The sequence below is a fragment of the Anolis sagrei genome, chromosome 2 (assembly GCF_037176765.1).
Source record: "Anolis sagrei isolate rAnoSag1 chromosome 2, rAnoSag1.mat, whole genome shotgun sequence".
NCBI classification, from domain to species: Eukaryota; Metazoa; Chordata; class Lepidosauria; order Squamata; family Dactyloidae; genus Anolis; species Anolis sagrei.
Genome location: NC_090022.1, coordinates 149,495,077 through 149,519,637, shown reverse-complemented (window position 1 = coordinate 149,519,637; position 24,561 = coordinate 149,495,077). Strand labels below are relative to the sequence as shown.

At 40.9% G+C, this 24,561-nt stretch overlaps 1 protein-coding gene across 1 annotated transcript in view; it reads right to left on the bottom strand.

Annotated features, from left to right (window-relative positions):
- The window catches only part of PPP1R1A (protein phosphatase 1 regulatory inhibitor subunit 1A), a 141,433-nt gene that overhangs the window by 39,626 nt on the left and 77,246 nt on the right, over window positions 1-24,561 (bottom strand). The window contains exon 2 of the mRNA XM_060763810.2: window positions 18,948-19,008. Within this exon, the coding sequence (XP_060619793.2) occupies window positions 18,948-19,008 (61 nt within the window). The remainder of the gene's footprint in view (window positions 1-18,947; window positions 19,009-24,561) is intronic.

Sequence of the window (24,561 nt, the reverse complement as noted above, 5' to 3'; positions counted from 1 at the left end):
ATGCACAAGAAGGAGTGAGGAATTTCTAGGCTTTCAAATTATATCTGCTCCATTTGAAGATCAAACACACCTAGGTGCCTGCTGGCAGAAGAGGAGTGGGAGTCTGGTTTAGTCAGACAATGATGTTTAAAACACACATGTACACACACAGTCTCCTTCCAGCCTCAGTCAGAGCATGATAAAAAGATAAACGTTGTCCCCTGACATTAAGTCCAGTCATGTCTGACTCTGGGGTGTGCTCATCTCCATTTCTAAGCCGAAGAGTCGACGTTGTCCATAGACACCTCCAAGGTCATGTGGCCAGCATGACTGCATGGTGCACCGTTATGCAGTAGAGTATGATGCTACTGCATGTATTGCATATGTGAAGGTGTGTGGGGGGCATTTTCCTCTAATACAAGGTGTTTTGTGGAACATAAATACTTTTGCGTCAGATGTAGTAGAGACATTAATCAGTGTTTTTAACCTGTATCCTACTTGCAGCTTTGTCAACCCAAACCAAAAACATCATCAGCTGGGAGGAAAGGAGGGGAAAGCAGAGGGAACCCTCTTACACCATCTCCTCCTGTCTTTCTCCACAGGCATGTAGCCGAAATTCTCTTGATGGTTCATGAAAAGGCCTTACTGGTGCATTATTTAAACTGTTATATTTATTCATATCATGATCTGATCACCATATTCAATATATCCCATATGCATGGGGGTATTGGGGTAACGATACAAAAGGTTTGCTAGGGTAGACCCGCTTTCACTCAGACTCAGCCCCCCTGAAACAAACTCACCCCCCCGAATCGAAATCCTGGCTACGGGCCTGTTTCCCCATATTCAGGGATGACCAGCCATTCCACATGCTTATTGCACCTTTCCCCATCTTCTCCCCACTTCCTCCCCCCCCCCCCTCTGCAACTTGCTGTCAGGTAACACCCAACTTTTGAAGATGATATTTGGGCTATGTTTCCATGCACTTAGGAAATGGAACACCACAGAATCCTACTGAAAGTGCCCTTACATCACGTGACAGCCTCCATGGGATATCTTGTGGGCTACATTTCCTAACTGCATCGAAATGGAGCCTGAAGACTATTTGATGGGGTCCCGAGTCACTAGATCTCACGAAACTCAAAGGAATTTGGCATATTCATTTTTATTGGTTTCTTATATAGTCTGCCTTTTTCTCATGAGCTTAAGTTGCATATATGGGTCCTCATTCTATCCTCATAGCAGATCAGGTTGCAGAAAAGAGACTCTGACCCATGATCACAGTATGAGAGTCACAGCTAGGTGATAACTTAAATCCAAGTCTCAGTTTAACACTAACATTTCCCCGCCTCTCAAAACAGCTTTCTTCATAGATTTTCTTTTGGGGAAAGCTGAGGAGAATTGACACTCATAACTATTCCCATATTGATCCTGTGGTTTACTAACACAATAGATTAATGTTTTCTTTAATTCTGAAGAACCCCTGATATTAGTGCTCCCCTTCTCTCTGTCCATCCAACAACTGCATAATTGGGATAGAGCTGAGAAAAAAATGTATTTATTTACTATATTTGTATACCACTCTTCTCAGCCCTCAGGCGACTCAGGGCTTCTTGAGATCATAGAATACAGATGGAGGATATTAGGTTCCTCAGTTTATTTTCTTTCCATCCAGGAAAAAAATCAATCAAAGCACTGTATTGTTGAAGGTTTTCATGGCTGGAATCACTGGGTTGTTGTACGTTTTTTTTCGGACTATATGGCCATGTTTTAGAGGCATTCTCTCCTGACGTTTTGCCTGCATCTATGGCAAGCATCCTCAGAGGTAGTGAGGTAGTGAGGAGAGAATGCCTCTAGAACATGGCCATATAGCCCGAAAAAACCTACAACAACCCAGTCAAAGCACTCTTGACAGATTGCTGCCCAACATGTTTAAAAACTTCCAAAGGAAAATCCACCACACTCCGGGACATCATATTCCACTATTAAACAGCTCTAACAATCAGGAAGTTTTTCCTAATGTTTCAATAGAATCTCTTTTCCTTCAATTTTACTTCATTGCTCCATCTCTTAGTTTCTGGAGCAGCAGAAAACAATGGTTGCTTTGTCGAAGGCTTTCATGGCCGGAATCACTGGGTTGTTGTAGGTTTTTCCGGGCTATATGGCCATGTTCTGGAGGCAATTTTTCTCCTGACGTTTCGCCTGCATCTATGGCAAGCATCCTCAGAGGTAGATGCTTGCCATAGATGCAGGCAAAACATCAGGAGAAAAATTGCCTCCAGAACATGGCCATATAGCCCGGAAAAACCTACAACAACACAATGGTTGCTTTTTTTTCCTTATGACATCCTTTCAAATATTAAAACATGGCTATAATGTCCCCTCTCAATCAGCTCTTCTCCAGCCTAAAGATAAGATGCTCCTAACAGGGCATGGCTTCCAGATAATGTTGGTTGTCCAACTCGGAACATGTTCCAGCTTATCGATATCTTGCTTTTTTTTTATTACTTTTCCAAGAAGCCTCAGCCATCACATATCTTGTTGCTTTTGCAAGTTTTTAATCCAAAGCCACAGCTTTTTAGAGCTCTTTGAAATGACTATCCTACACTTCACTGTGCCTCCTCCTATGGTTGTAGCCATATGACTCATGCTATCATTGAAAAGGATGCTCGCTCAAGATCATTCCTATTTTCTGGAGGAAGAATAAGATGTTCTGTTGACTATTGCTATCCACAACATCTTCAAACATGTTTATAATCATACAGTTCAGAAACTCAAGGTTTCTGTTTTAGGTTTCTTAAGGAGCAACATGAATTCTATCCCAGTGGCAACTCTAGCCATATTTGGTTGTTTAATTCAGACAAGTTGAACTCTCTCTCATCTTTGCTACAACCTATTTTGAGAGATGCAGTGAGACAATTACAGTGTTCCCAGTGTGGTTCGCTTTTAGTGGACTTGTTGTTTCGCCAGTTTTCAAAAATATTAAAATAAAATATAAAATATTTACGTCCAGTGGAAGCCAGGGACCTCGGAAGTATGGCAGCCTGAGGCGTGGTGGGGAAGGCCTGCCTCCCTGGCCTGCTTCTGCCTGCATGGCTCCGAAGGCTCTGCTGGGGTCTGTGGAGACCAGGGAGGCAGGCAGGTAGGCGCCCTTGGGATGGGCCAGGAAGCAGGTAAGGAAATGCGGGTAAGAAAATAATATATAATATATATAATAATGTATAAATATTAAAATTAATATGGTGTCCCTACTTAGTTGATTTTCACTTATCGTGGGTGGTCCTGGAACAGAACTCCCCACAATAAGTGAGGGAACACTGTAATAGGTATTCTGAATGCAATAAAGTAGAAAGGATGTAGTAATTTTGGGTAATGATTGTTTGCCTTTCCAGATATGTTGGACCATAACTTCCAGGGTCACCCTGGCTGGGGATCCCTTCAATACATTTGAAGGGACAAACTACATCCTGATCAGAAACTTAAGTCAGTCTAATAAGTAATCATATATGGTGTCAAAAGATACTATAAGAGGAAGAACCACCAGGAAGCTAAGTCCTCATAAAACTTTGCAAAACAGTCTGCCATGACCTCTAATATTGTCTGTTGACTGTACTGGCCAAGGCTGATAGGAAATGTTGTCCTACAATTCCCACCCTGCTATGATTCAGATATTAAGACATTGATTACAGCTATACGTAAACAAAACAACAAATGGTTTAAACCACAAGAGTTGGGGGAAGAGAATGTTTCTATTATCCCCAAATACATCACTCAATTTATTTATGACACTAACTCAAAATTGAAATTTTAAAACCCCAAAATTATATGGGATAAAAATATATTTACCAGCCAGACTTCCTCAACTCAGTCCATTTATGTTCTCTTTATTCCCATCTCCTCCAATTAGACAGCTGCCTTCTTTGAGAAGGAAGAAATAACAGCTCACTGTGGCTTCACAGGCTGGGAAGAGAATCATTTAGCTCACTGGATCCTATTCCATTTCCTAGCTTTTCTCAACTCTGCTACCTAGGGCTGATGAGAATTGCAGTCCCAAACAATATCTATAGGGCTACATGGTTCCCAACCATGGTCTATAGAAGAGCAGACACAGTAGTAGCCTCAAAATGGTAAAAATGCATGTAGTTGGAAAGTAATTGAGGGAGGAGTGTAGAGAACACCAGCTAACTTGAGATATTTTGAAGGCAAAATCATTGAAAATCGTCTGACCATACAAAATAAGGGCTGAAAATTTAAATAATTCCTACTCACTCAAGCCATTGAGTCATGCTTGTTGAATTTAATGCAGAGTTGGTTCTTTGTGATAGGAAACTTCATTATATTGTTGCATGGCAAGTGCCATCATCTCTGCCCTTTGGCCGCATGAATGGCCAGAAATATAGCCCAACAACATCTGGAGAAACATTGTCTCCTGACCCACACTGTAAGCAGACACAGGAGTTTATAACAATTGATTTGGCTTGGCTTTAAAATGACTGGAGTTCCATTGCATCGCTAATTCTTGTAAGCTAGACTGGGTTATGTGTACTTTCTTGACACTGTCAAACCACAGTTCTCATTAATGCTATCAAAGATATCTAACGGTGGCAAGTTCTTGGAGATGTTGGCCAGTTACATCTGGAGGGTCATCATTTTGACTACACATGTCCTAGGGACCCTATTCCGGTGGGAATCACTCAATCTCTTTGGATCAGGACTGGGTAACAGCGTAGTGGGCCATACAGAATACACCAACCCTCATCCACTGGTGCCTATATCCTGGTGGGAGAGTAACAAAAGAGGGTTTTGTTATGCCTTAAGATTATTATTTTTAAAATAATGTAATTACTTTCCAGGGGTTTTCCCCTCTTAAAAATGAATCTTCACCCATGACAATTTCAGTAGTTGGGACTTGGGACACATACAACACACACAAACATGAGAACAAAGATACATGCAGCAAAAAGAGACAAATATTGGAGATTCAGCTTTCAGATTGACAAGTGGAATGCTGCCGTTTTCCAGGAGCTGACTAAAAGCACTCAAAAAAGCTGAAGTGGGACTCTACATTATCAATTCTTTTACCCTCTCTCTGTCTCTTCCTCCCTCCTTCCTCCCCCAGAAGGATGTGAGCACCTGACTGGAAAGTACTTCTGCTGTGCTGTGCAAGAGATGGAGGGCCAAAGCCTCCTGTGTCAAGGGATTTAAAAAATAATAATTAAAAGGCACCTCTCCATTGTGTTCCTGAAAGAGTATCACAGCTGCAAAGGAGCGAGGGAATGAGGCAGAACAATTACCAAGAAAATGAGCTGGGTTCACCTGTCAGCTCCAGGGAGCTGCTTAGTCTTGGGATGAAAAGAGCTTTAATTTATTCTGCTAGAGGAATTCGTCTGCTTTGCACTGCTACAGGACTAAAAATAATAACCTACCCACCCACTCCCAAATCCCACCAGGTAAATTCTATTGCTCCAGTGCAAAGGTGTAAGGGCAAAAAGCAGCCCTTCACTGATGTTGTAGGACTACAATTCACATTATTCTCCATGACTGTTTGTGTTAGCTAGAGTGGCTGGGAGTTTAATTACAGTGACAACTGAAAGACTGTACTTTGCCTCCCTTTTCAGCTCCAAAAGCATAAAAACATCCAGATTTTTCCCTCTGAAGAGCTCCATTCATGCCTGCCCAGACCAGATTGATTATCTTAGGATCCTTCCACACAGCTGTATAAAACCCCACATTATCTACTTTGAACTGAGTTATATGGCAGTGTGGACACAGATAATGCAGTTCAAAGTGTATATTGTGGATTATCTGCCTTGATATTCTGGGTTATATGGCTGTCTGGAAGGCCCCTTAATCTGTAATCAGTTCTGGACCAGCTTATCTTTGTAACTGCATCTTCCCCAACGGACCTTCGTGATCTCTAAGGTCTTCTGAGGAGGCCCTTCTCTCAATCCCACCCCCGTCACAATCACGGTTGTTGGGGATGAGAGGGCCTTCTCGGTGGTGGCCCCCCGGCTCTGGAACTCTCTTCCCAGGGAGATTCGACTGGCACCTACTCTGTCCACCTTATGAAAAGAACTAAAGCATGGATGATCCCCTTTGCCTAGGACTAGATAGTTCCCCAAATAACTCTATCTCCCAATTTGATCCATAATTAGCTTTGCATATTACTATTGTTCCCTTTTAGAGACATAGTGCTCTCCTAACACTACCCCCCAGGTTCTAATCTTGTCATCTGCCCTTAGCACTTTATTCATCAACCCTATCCACTGGCAAGTGATTTGCACTAGTTGGCTGCTCAAACTCAGAACTGTGCACTACTCAGACCACTGAAGGTTGTTAGATGTTCATTATGTATTGTATTTGTGTGGTTGTTTTTATACTGTTGAAATGTTTTTATTCATTTATTATTTACAATATTTCTATCTTGACTTTCTCAGCCCAGAAGCGACTCCAGGCAGCTTATGAATTCTGTTGTTATATTTTAACTATGTTGAACCTCAAGCTTGTCTCATGTAAGCCGCCCTGAGTCCCTTTGGGGAGATGAAGGTGGGGTACAAAAATAAAGTTGTAGTAGTAGTTACTATTATTATTATTATTATTATTATTATTATTATTATTATTTCAAATAGGCCTTTGCAGTATCAGCATGTCTAATGGCACCAGATCTTGTCTGATCTTGGAAGCTAAGTAGGTTGAGCCCTGGTTAGTACTTGGATGGGAGACCATCAACTAATGATGGGTGTTGTGGACTACGGCCCCTTCTACATTGCCATATAATCCAGATTATCATATCAGATAATTCCCATTAGCTGCTTTAAACTGGATTATATGAGTCTACACTGCCATCTAATCCAGTTCTAAGCAGATAATTTGGATTTTATATGGCAGTGTAGAAGGGGCTCTAGAAGTATGCTGAAGGCTTAGAAAACAGAGAGCCAAACTTATTAAATAGATACAGGTCCAGAGAGATCCTAAGGGGATGGAAACAACAGTTTCTTGAAAATACACAAACACATCTCAAGTGCCCCTACTTTACGTCAAGGAAAGGGGGTTGCAGTCTCTAACACTCTTTATGTTGTTGGACTTTTAACTTCCATCAGCCAATGCCAACAATGGCTGGCAATTGGGAGAACTACATCATTAAGGGATACCTTGCTGAGAGCACTTTCCTTTTAAGAGAAGGGCCGCAACATTTTACAATAGCTTGGCTGAGTCCCTCGCTTTCTACAGAAGAATGGCACGCAAGGTGGCTTAATCCTTTTTTAAGTGTAAGTGCGTCACTTTCCCACCAGTTCCTTTTTGCTTTGCTTCCAGGCCATCTCTGTACATTTATTTTACCATCCTCCTCCGAGTTTAATTTCAGATGGGTCCACATTTTCACAAGGCTGAGCTCAAAGGGGAGCCTAACACTAACTCTCTTCTTGGCTCGTTCTTCTTCCAGGTTTCTGTTTCTTGGTCTAGATCATGCTTTGCTTCATCCTCCCTCTACCACAGAGTGCTTTAGGCTCCTTCTACACTGCCATATAAAATCCAGGTTATCTGCTGTGAAGTGGATTATATGGCAATGTAGACTCATATAATCCAGTTCAAAACAGATAATGTGGACTATCTGCTTTGATAATGTGTAGAAGGGGCCTTACTTCAACTTTCCTCTACCACGGAGCTCCCAACCTCTGAGGATGCCTGCCATAGATGCAGGTGAAACGTCAGGAGAGAATGCTTCTAGAACATTACCATATAGCCTGAAAAACCTACAACAACCCAGTGATTCTAGCCATGAAAGCCTTCAACAATACATTAAATGCCTAATGTTTGTTCAGGCTTAAAAAGATCACCTGGAATTCTGTTAGGTATACAGCATTGAAAACTGACATGATCATGCAAAGGTGAATGCCGATGTTGCACAATGCTCATCTGCTCAGCATGGGAGCAGAAGGATATCTATGACTCCACAACATTATGCAAAAGGAGCTAACTGTATAGCCATTTGCATCATAGGCCCCACTGAACAATGAGGTTTATGGTACAATGGGAACCATGCAATGTGACATTTGGTAAGATGCCTTGATACATGCATATGTGCCATCAAATCACCTAGACTTAGGGTGACCCCACAAATTTCACAGAATTTTCTTAGGCAATGAATGTTTAGGGGTAGTTTTACCTGTTACAAGACCTATTTTGTAAGCCTCCCATTCAAGTACATGGCCGACACTGCTTAGCTTCCAAGAACAGATGAGATCTGGTGCTTTAGGACTGATATCCCTCATAGCAATTCACTAGAAGAATTATATGCCCTATCAGGGATGCGGCTGTGATATTATTGAGTTATGAATTATAGTCTTTGATACAAGATCTGAGCCAGCATTTAATTAAACATATAAAATCAGAGACTCAAAATAGAATTATCAAATTGGGCACCAAAGCTCAGTAAGATGCATCTCTTTAACAAAAGCCATACCGGAGTTAGTGCCTCGTGGTTACCAGAGAGAGATGAGCATTTCAAGGGCCACTGCCACCGTAAAGGCTTGCTGTGGGGTTGTCTATTGATGGCCATCTGTAGACCACAGAACAATTAGGAAGGTCTTTAAAAGGGGAGCCCCCGGTGGCACAGTGGGTTAAAGTGCTGAGCTGCTGAACTTGCTGACTGAAAGGTCTCAGGTTCAAATTCGGGGAGTGGCATGAGCTCCCACTGTTAGCCCCAGCTTCTGCTAACCTAGCAGTTCAAAAACATGCAAATGTGAGTAGATCTATAGGTATCACTCCCGCTGAAATGTAACAGTGCTCCATGCAGTCATGCTGGCCACATGACCTTGGAGGTGTCTATGGACAACGCTGGCTCTTTGGCTTAGAAATGGAGATGAGCATCAATCCCCAGAGTCGGACACAATTGGACTTAATGTCAGGGGAAAACATTAAGTCCACCCCAAGGCAATCTATGTGATTAAAAAAGTAGGGATGATGCAGAGAGTTTGCCCTAAATCTGACACTGTATGATGCAGATCCTATCCTTGGTGGTTTGTGTGCAGCTCTTCCTTTCTGGATTTAGTAGCTTAATCTAGATATAAAGCAGAGGTGGTAAAGCGTACATGTTTGGAGTTTACAATCCCCACCAGCCCCTAGCTAGCCTACACAGTGGTATGCTGGGAAAGCCATGGGTCAGAAATACCCTGAAGGGCCATACACTCCCCTGCCCCATTCTTCCTGGAATGGGAAAATTGCTCTCCTTGCCCAGGACACTCGCTTTCCCCAGCAAGCTGATGAATAGTGACATTCTGCTGAGCGCGACAGGCTCCTTAAAAGCAGCCTACCCTGGATGATCAAATATGAATGAGTCACTCCATGGCTCAGACAAATGCTCCTTAATGACACAGCATGTTTCCCAAACCCTCAGAGTTTGGCGCTCAAAAGTGGGAAATGAGCAGTGCACTTAAAGGGGAAACCACGTGTTACTCTTTTCTTGTGGAAATATCTTTTCATGTCGAGTCACTACAGTGAGAACGTTCTTTGAGAAATCTAAAATTGGAACTTTTTGCATGCGAAGTCTGGACCAGGACATCATTACTCCTGTGGAGTCCAAATCAAAATGTCTGATGCTGTGCTGCTCTGTGTAGTCTTATACATGATTCATAAAACAGGTGGAATGATGTAGATAGCCTTCCATATACATGGATTTTATCTCTATGAATCTCATCACACTAGAGAATGAATCCCCTTTAAATCTGGTTTCTGCCTCCTGCAAAATTTTGGGGTTTGTAGTTTAGGGAGGACCCTTTAACAGCCTCACTAAACTACAAACCCCAGAATTCTGCAGGAGGCAGAAACCAGATTTTAAGTGGATTCATTCTCTAGTGTGATGAAGTAGATTATTAACTCTATCATCCACAACTTTTGGTATCATGGGAGGTCCTGGCACCAAATCCCAGGGAATACCAAGGACCCACTATATTAACATTTCATGCACTCAGAAAAACAGGACAAGAATATTTAGATGTCATCCAGCTGGTATTAGTGTTTGGCAAAGTTGCTTTTTTGAATCACAATTCCCATATCCCCCAACTCGCATAGGCCCTGATATTTCACAGAGGAAAAACTAAAGCACTGAGGATCTTTTTGCTTCAGTAGGAGAAGAGGAATAATGAAAGTCAAGAAAGATGATGACCAAGATGAGACATAGAAGAGTGATATAAAATCACAAATGGAGTAGTAGTACCAAGTCAACCAATTAATTAGATTAGGGCTTCTCAAACTCTGCTTCTCCAAGTGTTTTGGACTTCCACAGCTTCCGCAATTACTAATAGCTGATAAACTGAGTTTAGGAAAGTTACTTTTATATTAAAAAACCCTCGAATCCCCATTCCAAGGTATCCTTGGATGACTACTGAATTTCCAAGATCTAGCCACTGTCTAACTGTAAAGGCTGTCGCCATTTTTTGTGGCTGCTTCCTGTTTAATACACATTCTCAAAGATTTGAAAACGAGAGTGGCCCCCATTTTCACTTGCTACTGTGGCAATTATATAGTCTTATTTTGATATAGCAAGCCCTTCACCTACTTAAAAGGGATGCTATGAGAACAAGAGATATTTCACAAGTATTCAACGCATGGCTCGAGAGCAGTACGTGTGAAAAAGATCTTGGAGTTCTTGAGGACAACAAGTTAAACATGAGCCAACAATATGATGTAGCGGCAAAAAAAGCCAACAGGATTTTGACCTGCATCAATAGGAGTATAGTGTCTAGATCCAGGGAAGTTCTGCTATATCTCTATTCTGCCTTGTTTAGACCACACCTGAATCACACTATGTCCAATTCTGGGCACCACAATTGAAGGGAGATGTCGACAAGCTGGAATGTGTCCAGAGGAAGGTGACTACAATGATCAAGGTTCTGGAGAACAAGCCCTATGAGGAACGGTTTAAAGAGCTGGGCATGTTTAGCCTGAAGCCATGTATAAGTATGTGAGGGGAAGTCATAGGGAGGAGGGAGCAAGCTTGTTTTCTGCTGCCCTGGAAACGAGGATGCGGAACAAGGCTTCAAACTACAAGAAAGGAGATTCCATCTGAACATTAGAAAGAACTTCCTGACTGTGAGAGCTGTTCAGCAGTGGAACTCTCTGCCCCAGAGTGTAGTGGAGGCTCCTTCTTTGGAGGCTTTTAAACAGGGCCTGGATTGCTATCTGTCGGGTGCTTTGAATGCGATTTTCCTGCTTCTTCGCAGAGGGTTGGACTGGATGGCCTACAAGGTCTCTTCCAACTCTATGATTCTATTCTATGATTCTATGAAATGAGAACCTTTTAGAGCAGTGGTTCTGAACTTGTGGGTCCCCAGGTGTTTTGGCCTACACTTCCAGAAATTCCAGCCGGTTTATCAGCTGTTAGGATTTCTGGGAGTTGAAGGCCAAAATATCTGGGGACCCACAGGTTGAGAAACATTGTTTTTGAGAAATGGTGAGATACGAATGGAGAGATTAGAAGTAAACCGTTTTCTGAACAGTGATTATTAGTAGTGAGTTCATTCTGGGTTTTATTTGAATTTTAAAACAGCTAGCCAAAGTGCTGGATCTAATTTGCGGAATGGGGTCCAGCACTTTGGATAGCAGCTTTGAAGTCTTGACTAAAACCAGAAGCCAAGTCAACACTCATTCAGATAGCCTTTATGAATTCCAATACTACTCCTGGGAGTCTGCCATTATTCAAAGCATGTGATATTCCTGATTTCCTACATCTCATCTCAAAGGTCTCTTTCTGATACTCTAACTTTCTTTCCTGATGGCGTGACTTGCTAGCCATGCCCTGCTCCCAGCATATTTGCCACATCAACAATCTGCCAAGAGAATTTCCTAAAAATTCAGACAGGCAAGGATACCGAGAGTGACACAGGTCAGACATGCAGTCAATTAACCAGCATGCAAGAAAAGCTGACAAACACAACCTTGGGATCGAGTGTCAAATCCTGTGCAGTCCAGCTGCAGTTGTGGGAGAGTGACAGGAGACTCAGGCAGGAAGGCAACGTAAGAAGGCAAACCGCCGCCCCAAGTCCCCTTGGGGAGATGGGGTGGGATATAAATAAAGATTTTTTATTATTATAAACCGAATGCTGTCTTGTGATGACCTTCTACTCATCTGTTGTTGTGAAATGGAGGCTTCCTAAGGGCTTGTGTGTATTCAGCTAAAGCATTCCCAAGTCTGCTATTTTACAGCCAGAAAGAATTTTCAGACTTCGCTGTTTACTTTCTAGGAATGGTCACGCTAGATTTATATATAATTAGACGTCCCCTGCCATGCGTTGCTGTGGCCCAGTCTGTGTATAAATGTTTTGTGTGTGTATATATGTGTATGTGTGTATATATTTGTGTATATGTGTATATATGTGTGTTTGCGTATATATAAGTGGTTTTGCACATGCACTGTAATGCATCTTTTATTTTTTGGCTTTTAAAGTCTTCTCTGCTGTATTTTTATGAGTGATGGTCATTCGTTGGCCAGATACGTGTATTGTGTCCAAATTTGGTGTCAATTCGTCCAGTGGTTTTTGAGTTATGGTAATCCCACAAATGAACATTGCATTTTCATTTATATAGATTCTTTATACTATATTTCCCTGAAAATAACTGGGTCTTGTGTTAATATTTGCTCCAAATTAGGACTTATTTTCAGGGGATGTCTTATTTTTTTGTGTACCACAATTTACATTTCAAAATACTATCCCCATTAAACCTACCATTAATTCAAGTGTTAATTGAAGACTTATCAGACAGGAGTGGCAACAAATGTGTCTCGAACGTGGGACAACTGCGATTCCTGAGAACTTTAGGCTGTGTTTGGAAGCAGTGATGAGTTGGCTGCGAGTGAGCAGACTAAAAGTGAATCCTGCAAAAACTGAGATACTCTGGCCTGGCCAGCTGCCAGAATTAATCCAGTCTCTGCCTGATTTCGATGGGGAAGCTCTGGTTCCGTCTGCTACGGTTAAAAGCCTTGGGGTTGTGCTGGACTCATCACTGACGATGGAGGCCCAGATCACTGCCATAAGTAAGCAGGCCTTTTTTCATCTTTGTCAGGCAAGGAAATTGGCATCCTACCTTTTGGCAGAAGCATTGGCAACGGTAATCCACGCAACAGTCACCACTAGGTTGGACTATTGCAACGCCTCATATGCCGGCCTTCCGAAGTCAACAACCCAGAAGATTTGGATGGTCCAAAATGCGGTGGCCAGGCTGCTAGCGAGATCATCTATAAGATCCCATATTACACCAATTCTGCAACAACTGCATTGGCTACCAACAGAACAGATCTCTTACAAGATACTGATCCTGACATTTAGAGCTCAAAATGGCCAAGGATCTTTATATCATTCCTTTTTTCCATCAGTGGTTACTTCGATCCACCCAAGAAAATCTCCTATATATACCGGACCCTAGGGAGGTACACCTGGAAGCTATAAGGCGTAGAGCTTTTTCAATCTATGCTCCAATTCTGTGGAACTCATTGCATCCATATATTAGAGCAATGTCGGAGTTGTGACCTTTTGTAAAGGCACTCAAGACTTGGCTGTTTGGTTGTGCATTTAAGTAAAGTGATCAGATCTAATTTGCCAAATAGTCACTGTTGTATGTTTTTATGTTGAATGTTTTTATATTGTGTAAATGCTATTTTAAATTGTAAGTCACTCGAAGAACAAATGGAGAGTGACTAATTAAGAAATAAAGTGAAGTGAAGTGAAATATGATGACAGTTGTGGCCCATGCAAAAGTGACTAAAATTTGCAGGCACTAAAATTCAGAAAAAGTTTCTTTATTTTACACGAGTACATTAAGTATGTCTGATACAATGCACAGCGTATTGAGTCATGAAGATTTATATCAGATCAGTGGTTCTCAACCTGTGGGTTCCCAGATGCTTTGGTTTTCAACTCCCAGAAATCCTAACAGCTGGTAAACTGGCTGAGATTTTTGGGAGTTGTAGGCCAAAACACCTGGAGACCCAAAGGTTGAGAACCACTATATTAGATACCACCACAGCCGTTTGTTATCAAGTGCACATGTTATTCAAATGCTGTGTCTGTACTCTGATTGGTAATTTGTCAATAGGTCTCCAGATCTTCTGTTTACATCGGCATTTTCCTCTCATCCAAATGCATCTGCTTGGCTATTTACAAATACTTAATTATAATTGATTTTATCATTTAAAAATATTAATGTAAATAATATTATGTATTTATAGTTCATTTGATATCAATACTATTAGTTTATAATTCAATATGTCCATCATATGTTGCAATGGATGTACTACCAGTAAATGGCTGACAATCTTAACTGGGGCTTATTTTTGATGTACAGCATCTTGAAAAAATCATGCTAGGGATTATTTTCCAGATAGGTCTTATTTTGGGGGGAATTATGGTATACAAAAGTCAAAGCCTGCCTGCCTGTTTAGTAGTTTGTTCAACAAAGGCTATTGCTAATTGAAGTGACCCTCCGGGCCTGTCCACATAGCCCTATATCCACAATATCAAGGCAGAAAATCCCAAAATGTCTGCTTTGAACTGGGTTACTTGAGTCCACACTCAGATATTTTGGGATTTCCTGCCTTGATATCTTGGGATATAGGGCTGTGTGGATGGGCCCTCTATGAGTGAAAAGGAGGGAGGGAGGAAAGGAGCACAAAGAGAGACACTGTGAGACCTTCTCAGAGGCCCCTTCTACACAGCCCTATATCACAGAATATCAAGGCAGAAAATCCCACATTATCTGAGTGTGGACAGAGAAGGGAGGAGAAGGAAAGGAAAGGTTTTCTTTGCAAGATTCATTCCAGTTAGGTTTGCCATTGCCTTCTCTGAGGTTGCATCGACACTGTGTGTGTGCACCCTGTATGTAAACACACAGTATTCCATTCCCACTTAGGATTACAGTGTTAATAATGCTAATAATGTTATGATTATTAAACCCTGGTTCTGGGCAATTATGAGTTGGACGTAAATGGACTTAGTCAATGCTAAAAGCTATGACAACTGTTCTCCAAGCCTGCCTGCCTGAATGCAATCTAGCAATTTGACTGGGCTGGATAATCTTCTCAATTTGGAGTGAATACCCGCTATTCTCCAGTGCTGAATATTTTCTTCCCCTGTGTGCTACTTCCATTCTTCTAACCTATCTCCCTGGATTAGTCAAATGAGCAACGCCAGCAAGCCAATTAGTAATTGAGGATTTGAGACAGGATTTTTCTTCATCATGTGTTATGATCCGCTTTCTTGAAGAAAGGTGTCACAGACAGTGCAAAGTCGCCCAGACAAAATTGTACATCTGTCTACTCTCAGATTGCATGCAACAATTTAGAGAAAACACTTTCAGAGGCCGTGGCTGAAAATAACTTAACCCTTTCCCTTCTATCTGTTGTTCTCTCACCCTTTGGCAAGAGGATTTTGGGCTAATCCTCATCCTGTGTCTCTCTTCTTCCCCTTGATCACAGTCCCCTAACAAGGCAACTTGGCTTAAAAGACAGCAACAATAAACCTCTAGGAGAAAGGATACTATTATAAGATATCATTAGATATGCTGGAAGTCCATGAGTTACAAACATCCAACTTACAAATGACTCATAGTTAAGAACTGGGGTGAGACAACAGAAATGAGAGGACAGGGAATTCAGTCCTGAAAGAGTTATCATGGGGAAAAGGTATCTCCACTGAGGCTTTAGCTCTAATTCTTTTTTCCACAACAAGGAATAGAATATAAAAATATTCACAACATGGTTTGAAAACATAGTTCAAAATGATCCAAAAAACCTGACAAGAAGAATCTTGGACTGCCAATGTGCCTGGCAGTGAAAGAGGCATGGACGTGACATCTTTCCCCCAGGGGATTGCTTCTTGCCCTCCTTTAGGAAAACTGGAACTCCCAAGGACCAAAACACTGTAGATAACTCAAAATAGGTTTTATTGTTCACAAAGAGTTATCCCTTTAAGGCTATAAGCTGGAAGTTTCAAAGGGGTGAAGGAAAACATACATTACAGTCTCTGGTTGTCTTGGGTCCAAGGAGTTTTGCAGCTGAGAAGTTTTTCCAGGTCCTTCTTTCTCAATGGCTGTGAATATCGGAATAATCACAACCCCAATTCCAATGGCCTATATTTTGAAGGCACAAAGCCTTCCTCTGGTGCCAAAGAACTGGTTTGAAGGCGCTTGAGACTTCTCAACGTTGTCCAGGTTGATCTGAACATGAAGCATGTCTCAAGGGTAAGAACCTCAGAATTGGTGCTGAGAGGTAACTTAATCAAGGGCTTCAGAGCCAAGTATCTCTCTCACGTCCATCTGATAGAAAGTTTGATGGTGGAATGGAAAAGGAAACTCTGTCCTGCTCTCTAGGAAGAGGTGGGGTTAAACAATTGAGCAGGAGGAGCAATTCAACTGGTGCAAACAACATTGATTGACAGCTTTAAATAACCAATCAATCCAACTATACATTTACAGGGTAAAAAGGCAAAATCAGGCATGATACAACAGTTCAAATCCTGCAACTTACAGTTCTACATATAGGTGGCGCCACTCGCGTCGTCACAGCCAAGAATTTCACAGTTTTAGCCTTATTTTGCACATGATTATTCAATGCAGAAAACGGAAAACGGACCTGGACCTTTTCCCACGGAAATATTATTTCATGTGCAATGAAATGGTGTTCCCCACACACAAAATACTGTAATTGGGATTTATTCTGCATAACATTTGTACAAAGTTGATTAGCATAGAAAACAATATTTCCTGCAGAGGAAATAGTATGTTTTCAGTGAAAATCACCTATATGTGAATTTGTATATAATGAACCCCAAATTGCAAACAGACTCTGACAACTGCATGGTTGTTGAAGGCTTATTTTTTAAGCTGGTAGAAATCTGTTAAAATTACTCTTTGCTTACTTCAAGAAGAAATTTAATAATCACTTCATAAGGAGACAGCTATTGTGAGTTTGGAATAGATATAAGAATAGGTTTCATTGAAAATTGCCTTTATGGTGTTCTCCACATGAAGCATTGACTCAGAACAGAAATTTCTTTGAAAGGAAATTGGTTGACCTATAACTATTGTTAACACTAATGGTCAATATAGGCTGAAGGAGAGAGAGGAGTCAATGCTATGGTTTAGTAACAAATAGTTGAATGATTTAAAATGGACAAACAAATTTGGGATTAAGTTCTTGTGGGTTTTTTCGGGCTATATGGCCATGTTCTAGAGGCATTCCTCCTGACGTTTCGCCTGCATCTATGGCAAGCATCCTCAGAGGTCTGTTGGAACAGACCTCACCTCTGAGGATGGCTGCCATAGATGCAGGCGAAACATCAGGAGGAATGCCTCTAGAACATGGCCATATAGCCCGAAAAAACCCACAAGAACTTAGTGATTCCAGCCATGAAAGCCTTTGACAATAAATTTGGGATTCATGAATTAGTAGAGTGTTCTTTAAAGTAGAAATGTAATCATATTATCAGTTAAAGGGGGTATACTAATAAGGGATAACAACAATCAGATAAAAAGTGCAATGTCTGTAGATTTCTCGAAATGGTTTTTTGGTTGTAGTGTACAGCATGTCATTGTGTAGTTTTATATATGGGTGGGTCAAAAAGTAATTCCTCTATTGCCCTAACTTGCTATTGAACTATCTATGCATGATATGATAGAGATAACTTTACTCTAGTTTTTTTCTTTTTCCAATTGACTGATTAGAACCATGACTCTGAAGCTAAAAGAAAGAGCCATCATTGAATTTCTGGCAAAAGAAGGTTGTTTACCTAAGGATGTCCATAATCGCTTGAAGAATGTTTATGCTTTGACCTCTTCTGACTTTTACCTGTTTGGAGCTCTGAGAGACAACCTACGTGGATTCAGATTCAATGACCTGAATGACATTAAAAGAGCTTTTAAATCATGGGTCACGAAGCAAAACCCAGAATTTTTCCAAAATGGTTTTGATGTCTGGGTTAAATGATGGTGCAATGTGTTCAAACTGATACTGATTATGTTGAACAGTAGTTTTGTGCAGAGGACAGTTCAGGCTATGATCTGTAGCAACCTCTGCTGTTATACGTTCAATCCTAATGGTTTTATGACACAGGACGCAAATTTTTTGACTCATCCGCATATAAAACATCTAGTTGCTTGTTCGCTTTATTTTATGTTTTTTTTAAAGCATTTTAGTGAAGAATTATATTCCTAACCCAGAGTAAGGTAATGCTGGAAATATCCTTTTGAGTATTCATCACATCCTAGAATTTAGCATTCCAAAGTTCAGACCAATATCCATAGACATTAGGGAAAGACCACTAGAGTTGAGTAGCTAATGAACACCCTCCTTGCTCATGTTCTTCTAAAAATTTCTGTAACAAGAATAAAGCCACAAAAAGTGGAGACTTCAATGTCTCCCCAAACAGATGCCAGAAACTTCTATCTCCTCCCTTGATTCATAGATGACTAAGGTGGCCCAAAATTCAATGAACAGCAACCCTTTAGGACTGTTCTGCCACAAACCACAGCTCATAGGTTTCACCCAGACCAGTCTTATTTATTTGTTTACTTTTCTTTTTTTAATAATGCCTTTATAGGAACTCTAGGTAGCAAACAATAAATATAAAACAATGACTTTACTCCTTTTAAGCCTCAGGAAATTACTATCACAAAAGTGTGGGGAAGCCAGTGTTTTGCATTGCTTAGTTATTAAATGAAGATCTGGTAGCGAGGTCCTATGAGGAACAACTTGCAGAGCTGTGTATGCTTATTTGAAAGGATGTCATATTAAAGATGGCACAAGATTGTTGATACCGTCAGGAGTGCTTTAATTGTATGTTCCTGCATGGCAGAAGAGGGTTGGACGGTATGGTCTCGTGGTTCTTTCCAATTCTATGATTCTATTATACAATTCCAGGTTTGTTTCCCAGGGCTAATCCAGCCCTCTCATTGCCACATCACACTGCCTCAACTCTCACCTGGAGATGACTGGTCACTGCTCAAGACCAAGGTAGCTGGAGTTGGGCGGCGTCTTCGGATCTACAGAAAGATAAAAAGAGGAAGAGTTTGAATAATCCAAACATAGGGTCATTACAGAAGAGACAGGTGACTTTTTTTCACTAGAAAGATAGGTGTTAATTCAGATACCAAATCTTGTTAAAATTATGTTTATATTTTGCCTTTCTTCAAAATGAGCACCAGTATTTCTCCCCCTTTCTGTTCACAGCAATCCTGAGGAATAGACTGGGACAAGAGCATATGAATGGTCCATAATCACACAGTGAATTTGAAGACTAAAGAGGAATTTGAATTTGGGTCTCCGGTTCAACTTCAACACCTACAACACTATGCTGACTCTCCTTTTAGAGTGAAAGCTAGAGTGCTCAGAAGTATATAATCCCAAGAATTGGACACAGCACATTGACACAGGAGTGGGATTCATGTGGCCCTTCAGATGTTGTTGGATTACAATTCCCATCAGCCCCAGTCAACATAACTGATAATGAAGAATGCTGGAAAGTGCAATCTAACAACATCTTTGCCTACCTGCCGTATTGTAGAATCTATGTATAGTTGCTTCTGCCTTGGAGAACTAAAGTCACTCTTAAGCTACAGCCGGTGATAAAAATAAGACCTCAAATAAAATAAAAACATACTCATAGAGACAACTGAGATTGTACTTTCATACAGGCTGCCATTCTGAGGTTACATTCCTACAGTACGTCCAAACCCAGCAAAGATATTTTGCTTGGTCTGTCCCAAAACCACCTTTTCTACCATTTTATACAGGGAACAAAAGGTCCTGGCTGTGGCCCAGCTAGTTAGTAGCCAGCTGCATTAAATCACTACTGACCAAGAGGTCATGAGTTCGAAGCTAGCCTGGGTTGGAATAAACCCTTGACCATTAATAGTCTAGCTTGATGTTGAGCTATGCAGCCCGAAAGACAGTTGCATCTGTCAAGTAAGAAATTTAGGTACCACTTTATGTGGGGAGGATAATTTAATTAATTTACGACACCATAAAACCTTCCAGCAACATGTGTAAGAATGAGGAAGTACTCCATCATGGACTCGATGTCACAAGTGCACGGTGAAGCGGCAGCTCCTCTTGTGGCCGGAATTGAGCTGGGATTGAGCATACCCTGATGAAGCCGGAAAACTGGAATGTTAAATTGTTTCTGTGTCTATCTATATATGTCTATGAATGTTTGCCATGTATGTGTGCATTGTAATCTGCCTGCATCCCCTGTGAGGTGAGAAGGGCAGAATATAAATACTGTAAATAAATGAATAAATAAATTGTAACATGTTGTTTTCTACACTACTCTGGAGTGGTCACTGGCTATGCATATGTTGCTGAAAAAGAGGCTCTTTCATTAGTAGAAGGGAGGAAAGCCATACAATTTTCAGCACTGCATAATTTATTTATTTCATGTATTTTTTATTCCATTTCTGTGCAGCCTTTCTCCCAGTGTGAGAAGGCATCTTGTTTAAAAAATCAGCTAAAACCTAACAATAAAATTCCAACGCATTTAAAATCATCACATTAAAACCATAGCTTATGATGTGTATTAAACCATTAAAAAGCATGCCATTTCTGACATATCTTGATCCTAAGGCGACTACCATATGTTTTCTGAGGCTAAGAGTGTGTGACTTGCTCAAGGCCATCCAGAGAGGAAACCCCACTGGGTGACCTCAGGCAAGTCAAAACATGCAAAATGAAAAAAAAAAAGCCTCCCTCCCCGCTAGATTCCCCGCAAGCAATTATTCATTAAAAATCCTGCTTTAACATAAAGGTCTTTGCCTGTTAGCGAAAAGAGAACAAGAAAGCATCGCCTCCAATGGAAGGGAATTCTACACAGTGGGAGCAGCTACTGAGAAGACTCTCTCCATTGTCCTCAAACCAATAAATCTGTGATGATCTTGCAAGTCTTCCCCTGATGATCATAAAGTAGGTTTGTAAAGGGAGATATGGTCTCTCTGAACAACATTTATGCAAGCTAATATGCAAATATATCTATGCAGGTTAAGAAACAATGGCTATAATTTAAATTGAAATATGTATTACTACAGTGGGAAGGGCTGTGATAGAAGACTTGGTAGGAACTTGTTTACCCGCTGCTCAGTTTGCTGCCCAGATGTTCTACCTATCAGCTCAGTTGCAGGAAGAAAAATGCTCTTACTGATTTTCTAAAAATGCTCTTACAGTTTTCCCACTGTTAACAGCAGAAGGAAAAGAGCAATCTTGGTGGAGATCACTCCCCACTACCTGTATCGCTAGGTGATCCTAGATTTTGGTCATCAGGGAGAAGTGGTTTACACCTTTTCTCTTTCTCTCCCTTTTTGGTATAAAATTTTATTGTGGTGTATGAAGAAAAAATGCAATCTTCAAAATTCAACAATTGTAATACCCATATTATTACCCCAGTCCCACTACCTTCCCATTCCCACCTGTGAACCCATAACTTCTGATACCACATCATGTGGAACTAGTATCTAACAAAACTCTATTCTTATCATTAAATTAGTAAATTCCTCATGAAGCTATTTAAAAATATATTTTGTCTTCTTTTTTGAATACCCAAAGGCAAGTCCTCAATTTCTAATACATTCTTAAAAAAACATTTTATTAATTATTTAACACTATCTAATATACAATCAAAAATATACATTAAAAATAATGAACTGTGTCTAGATCTATATTCAAATGGCAACTTGTGCAAAATAAGTATAACATACTTTACTATTCACTAGAATTCAAGACATTTTCAAAGCAAAATCCATACAAACTATTATTAACTAGAATTATTGGCTACTATGTTTTAGGAAAAACTGTCTCAAACTTGATAATAGCAATGGAACTTTACGCCTTCTTATGCCTTTGCATCATTATGTGTTTCTGTTGACAATGTACTTGTGGGTATGACGCCAGGGAAGCAAATGACTTTCATGTCAATATGGTAATGAATCTTTTCCAGGGTTTAGCCTAAATCTTACAGGAGTCATTCAAGGTCCTGGATTCTATCTTTCCTATCCCATAGGTCCAGTACTTTAGGCAGCCCCTGAAAAGTTTGAATTTAAACCTTGGAAAATATCGAATCCCTAGACATGGGTGTAGCATGTAGTGTGTATCTGTGGCTGAAAAGTCCACCAGACGAAAAGACACCAGATGCAACTCTTGGGATGAAAAGGCTGACCACACCTCAACAGGAGTCTTGCCTTTCTAAAAGAGAAGACATGACTACCTAACTGCTTGCCTAGTACTCACAAAATGAAATATTTTCTCTATCTCAGTGGGAAGGGGTTCCAATCTTCAAGTGAAAAGCAGGGTCTCTCCCAATTAAAAAGGAGCTTACTGGAAACATTTTGAAATAACCAAAAACGCAGAATGCTACAGGTTCTTTACAGACCTGCAGTGTTTGAATTCCCTGGAGAGACTTGGGCTTCTTATATTGAACTGTAGTATAAATATGTTGCTCTTGCATGCTTTTGAGTTGTTTTTGCCCCATGGTGGACCTATCATAGGGTTTTCTTGGAAATATTTGTTAAAAACAGATTTGCCTTTGCCCTCCTTTGAGGCTGAGAGAATGTGACTTGCTCAAAGTCACCCAGTAGGTTTCTACAGCTGAGTGGGGATTTGAACCCTGGCCTCACCGAGTTGTATTTAATTGCTCAAACCATTGTACCATGCTTGCTCGAAGTATAAAGTACTCTGGAAAAAAATAAGCTCCATCTAAGTCAGTGTTTCTCAACCTGGGGGTCAGGACCCCTGGGGGGGGGGTTGCAAGGGGGTGTCAGAGGGGTCGTCGAAGACCATCAGAAAACACAGTATTTTCTGTTGGTCATGGGGGTCTCTGTGTGGGAAGTTTGGCCCAATTCTATCAGAATGCTATTTGATTGTAGGTGAACTATAAATCCCAGCAGCTACAACTCCCAAATGTCAAGTCTATTTTCCACAAATTCCACCAGTGTTGACATATGGACATATTGAGTATTTGTGCCAAGTTTGGTCCAGATCCATCATTGTTTGAAACCACAGTGCTCTCTGAATGTAGGTGAACTACAACTCCCAAACTCAAGGTCAATGACCATCAAACCCTTCCAGTATTTTCCGTTGGGCATGGGAGCTCTGTGTTCCAAGTTTGGTTCAATTCCATCATTAATGGAGTTCGGAATGCTCTTTGATTGTAGGTGAACTATAAATCCCAAATGACAAAATCAATCCCCTACCCCCACCCCACCAGTAGCAATGAAAATAATTTTATAAATGGGGGTCACTACAGCATGAGAAACTGTATTAAGGGGTCACAGCATTAGGAAGGTTGAGAACACTGATCTAGATCCTATTGAGGTTGGGGTTGCAAACTATATTACCACCTCCATCTGGTTCCTGAATGCTGCTGTCTGCATATAGCATGACAAGGATCAGTCTGGAAGCTGCACAGTCAAGTGTCTTCCTCACCTCCCAACCACATTTTAATGCTGCAGGTGCTTTCCTGTCATCTGTAGAAAAAAAATCTGTCTGGCCAGAGTACAATAGCAGTCAATGCATCGGCCACTTATCACCAGCTGAATTGCTGCAGTTTTCCCATTAAGGAAGCTTCTTCAGCCATGAAGAGGCGCAAACAGCACTATCTTCCACGGGGACCATCTACCACATGTGTACACCGAGTCCTGACTATAAATTAAGACAGGCCCACTCTCAATTCAGCCTCTTATATTGGGTGACATTTAATTCTGGCCACTGTGAATCCTATCAAAATGACAGGCAAATAATACTGCATGCCCAAGTGAGTTACCCATCCTCCTACTTTGATCATCTCCTCTCCAAGCTGTTAGATATCAATAGCCACCAGAAGAAGAAAGGTTTTCCCTGTGAAAAGATGCCAGCAACCCAGAAGACTAATCAAATAACTGCTTCTAGTTTCTAATTATTTCCTTTTTTCCAGTAGTGAAGGCATGGCTAGATTACTTGATCCTTGCAATATAACAAGGGACAGTTTCATTGATTTTCATTCTTGCAATTGCCTTTGTAGGTACATGAAGCATGGCCACTCTTAAGCCAGGCATGAGCAAACTTTGGCCCTTGAGGTGTTTTGGGTTTCAACTCCCAGAAATCCGAGTCAGCTTACCGACTGTTAGGAGTTGTGGGAGTTGAAGTCCAAAACACCTGGAGGCCTGAAGTTTGCCCATGCCTGCTCTAAACCATGGAAGAGGAAAATCACTTTGTTGTAGAACTTGCCCAAATTCACTTAGTGAGTTTCCATGACTGAGTGTGAATTTGAACCCTGATCACCATTCCAATTTTCATGGATCACCATGCTATTTAAAACTAAGTTCCAACCTTGGACCTCCTTGGGGTTGACAAATACGGTGTCTACAGCATTTCTTCAAGAAGGTTCAACTGTTTCTCATTTGTATGAATCTGACCTCAATTCATTGTGACCTAATGTTCAATTGTATCCCATATAAACCAATGAATAAAAGTGAAAATAAAGTTTCATACGATATGCAGCAAACCTCTTGTTTCTCATTTGAAGAAGTGTGACATAGCAACACTTGCAAATGTGGTGATCTTGAGAACTTGCA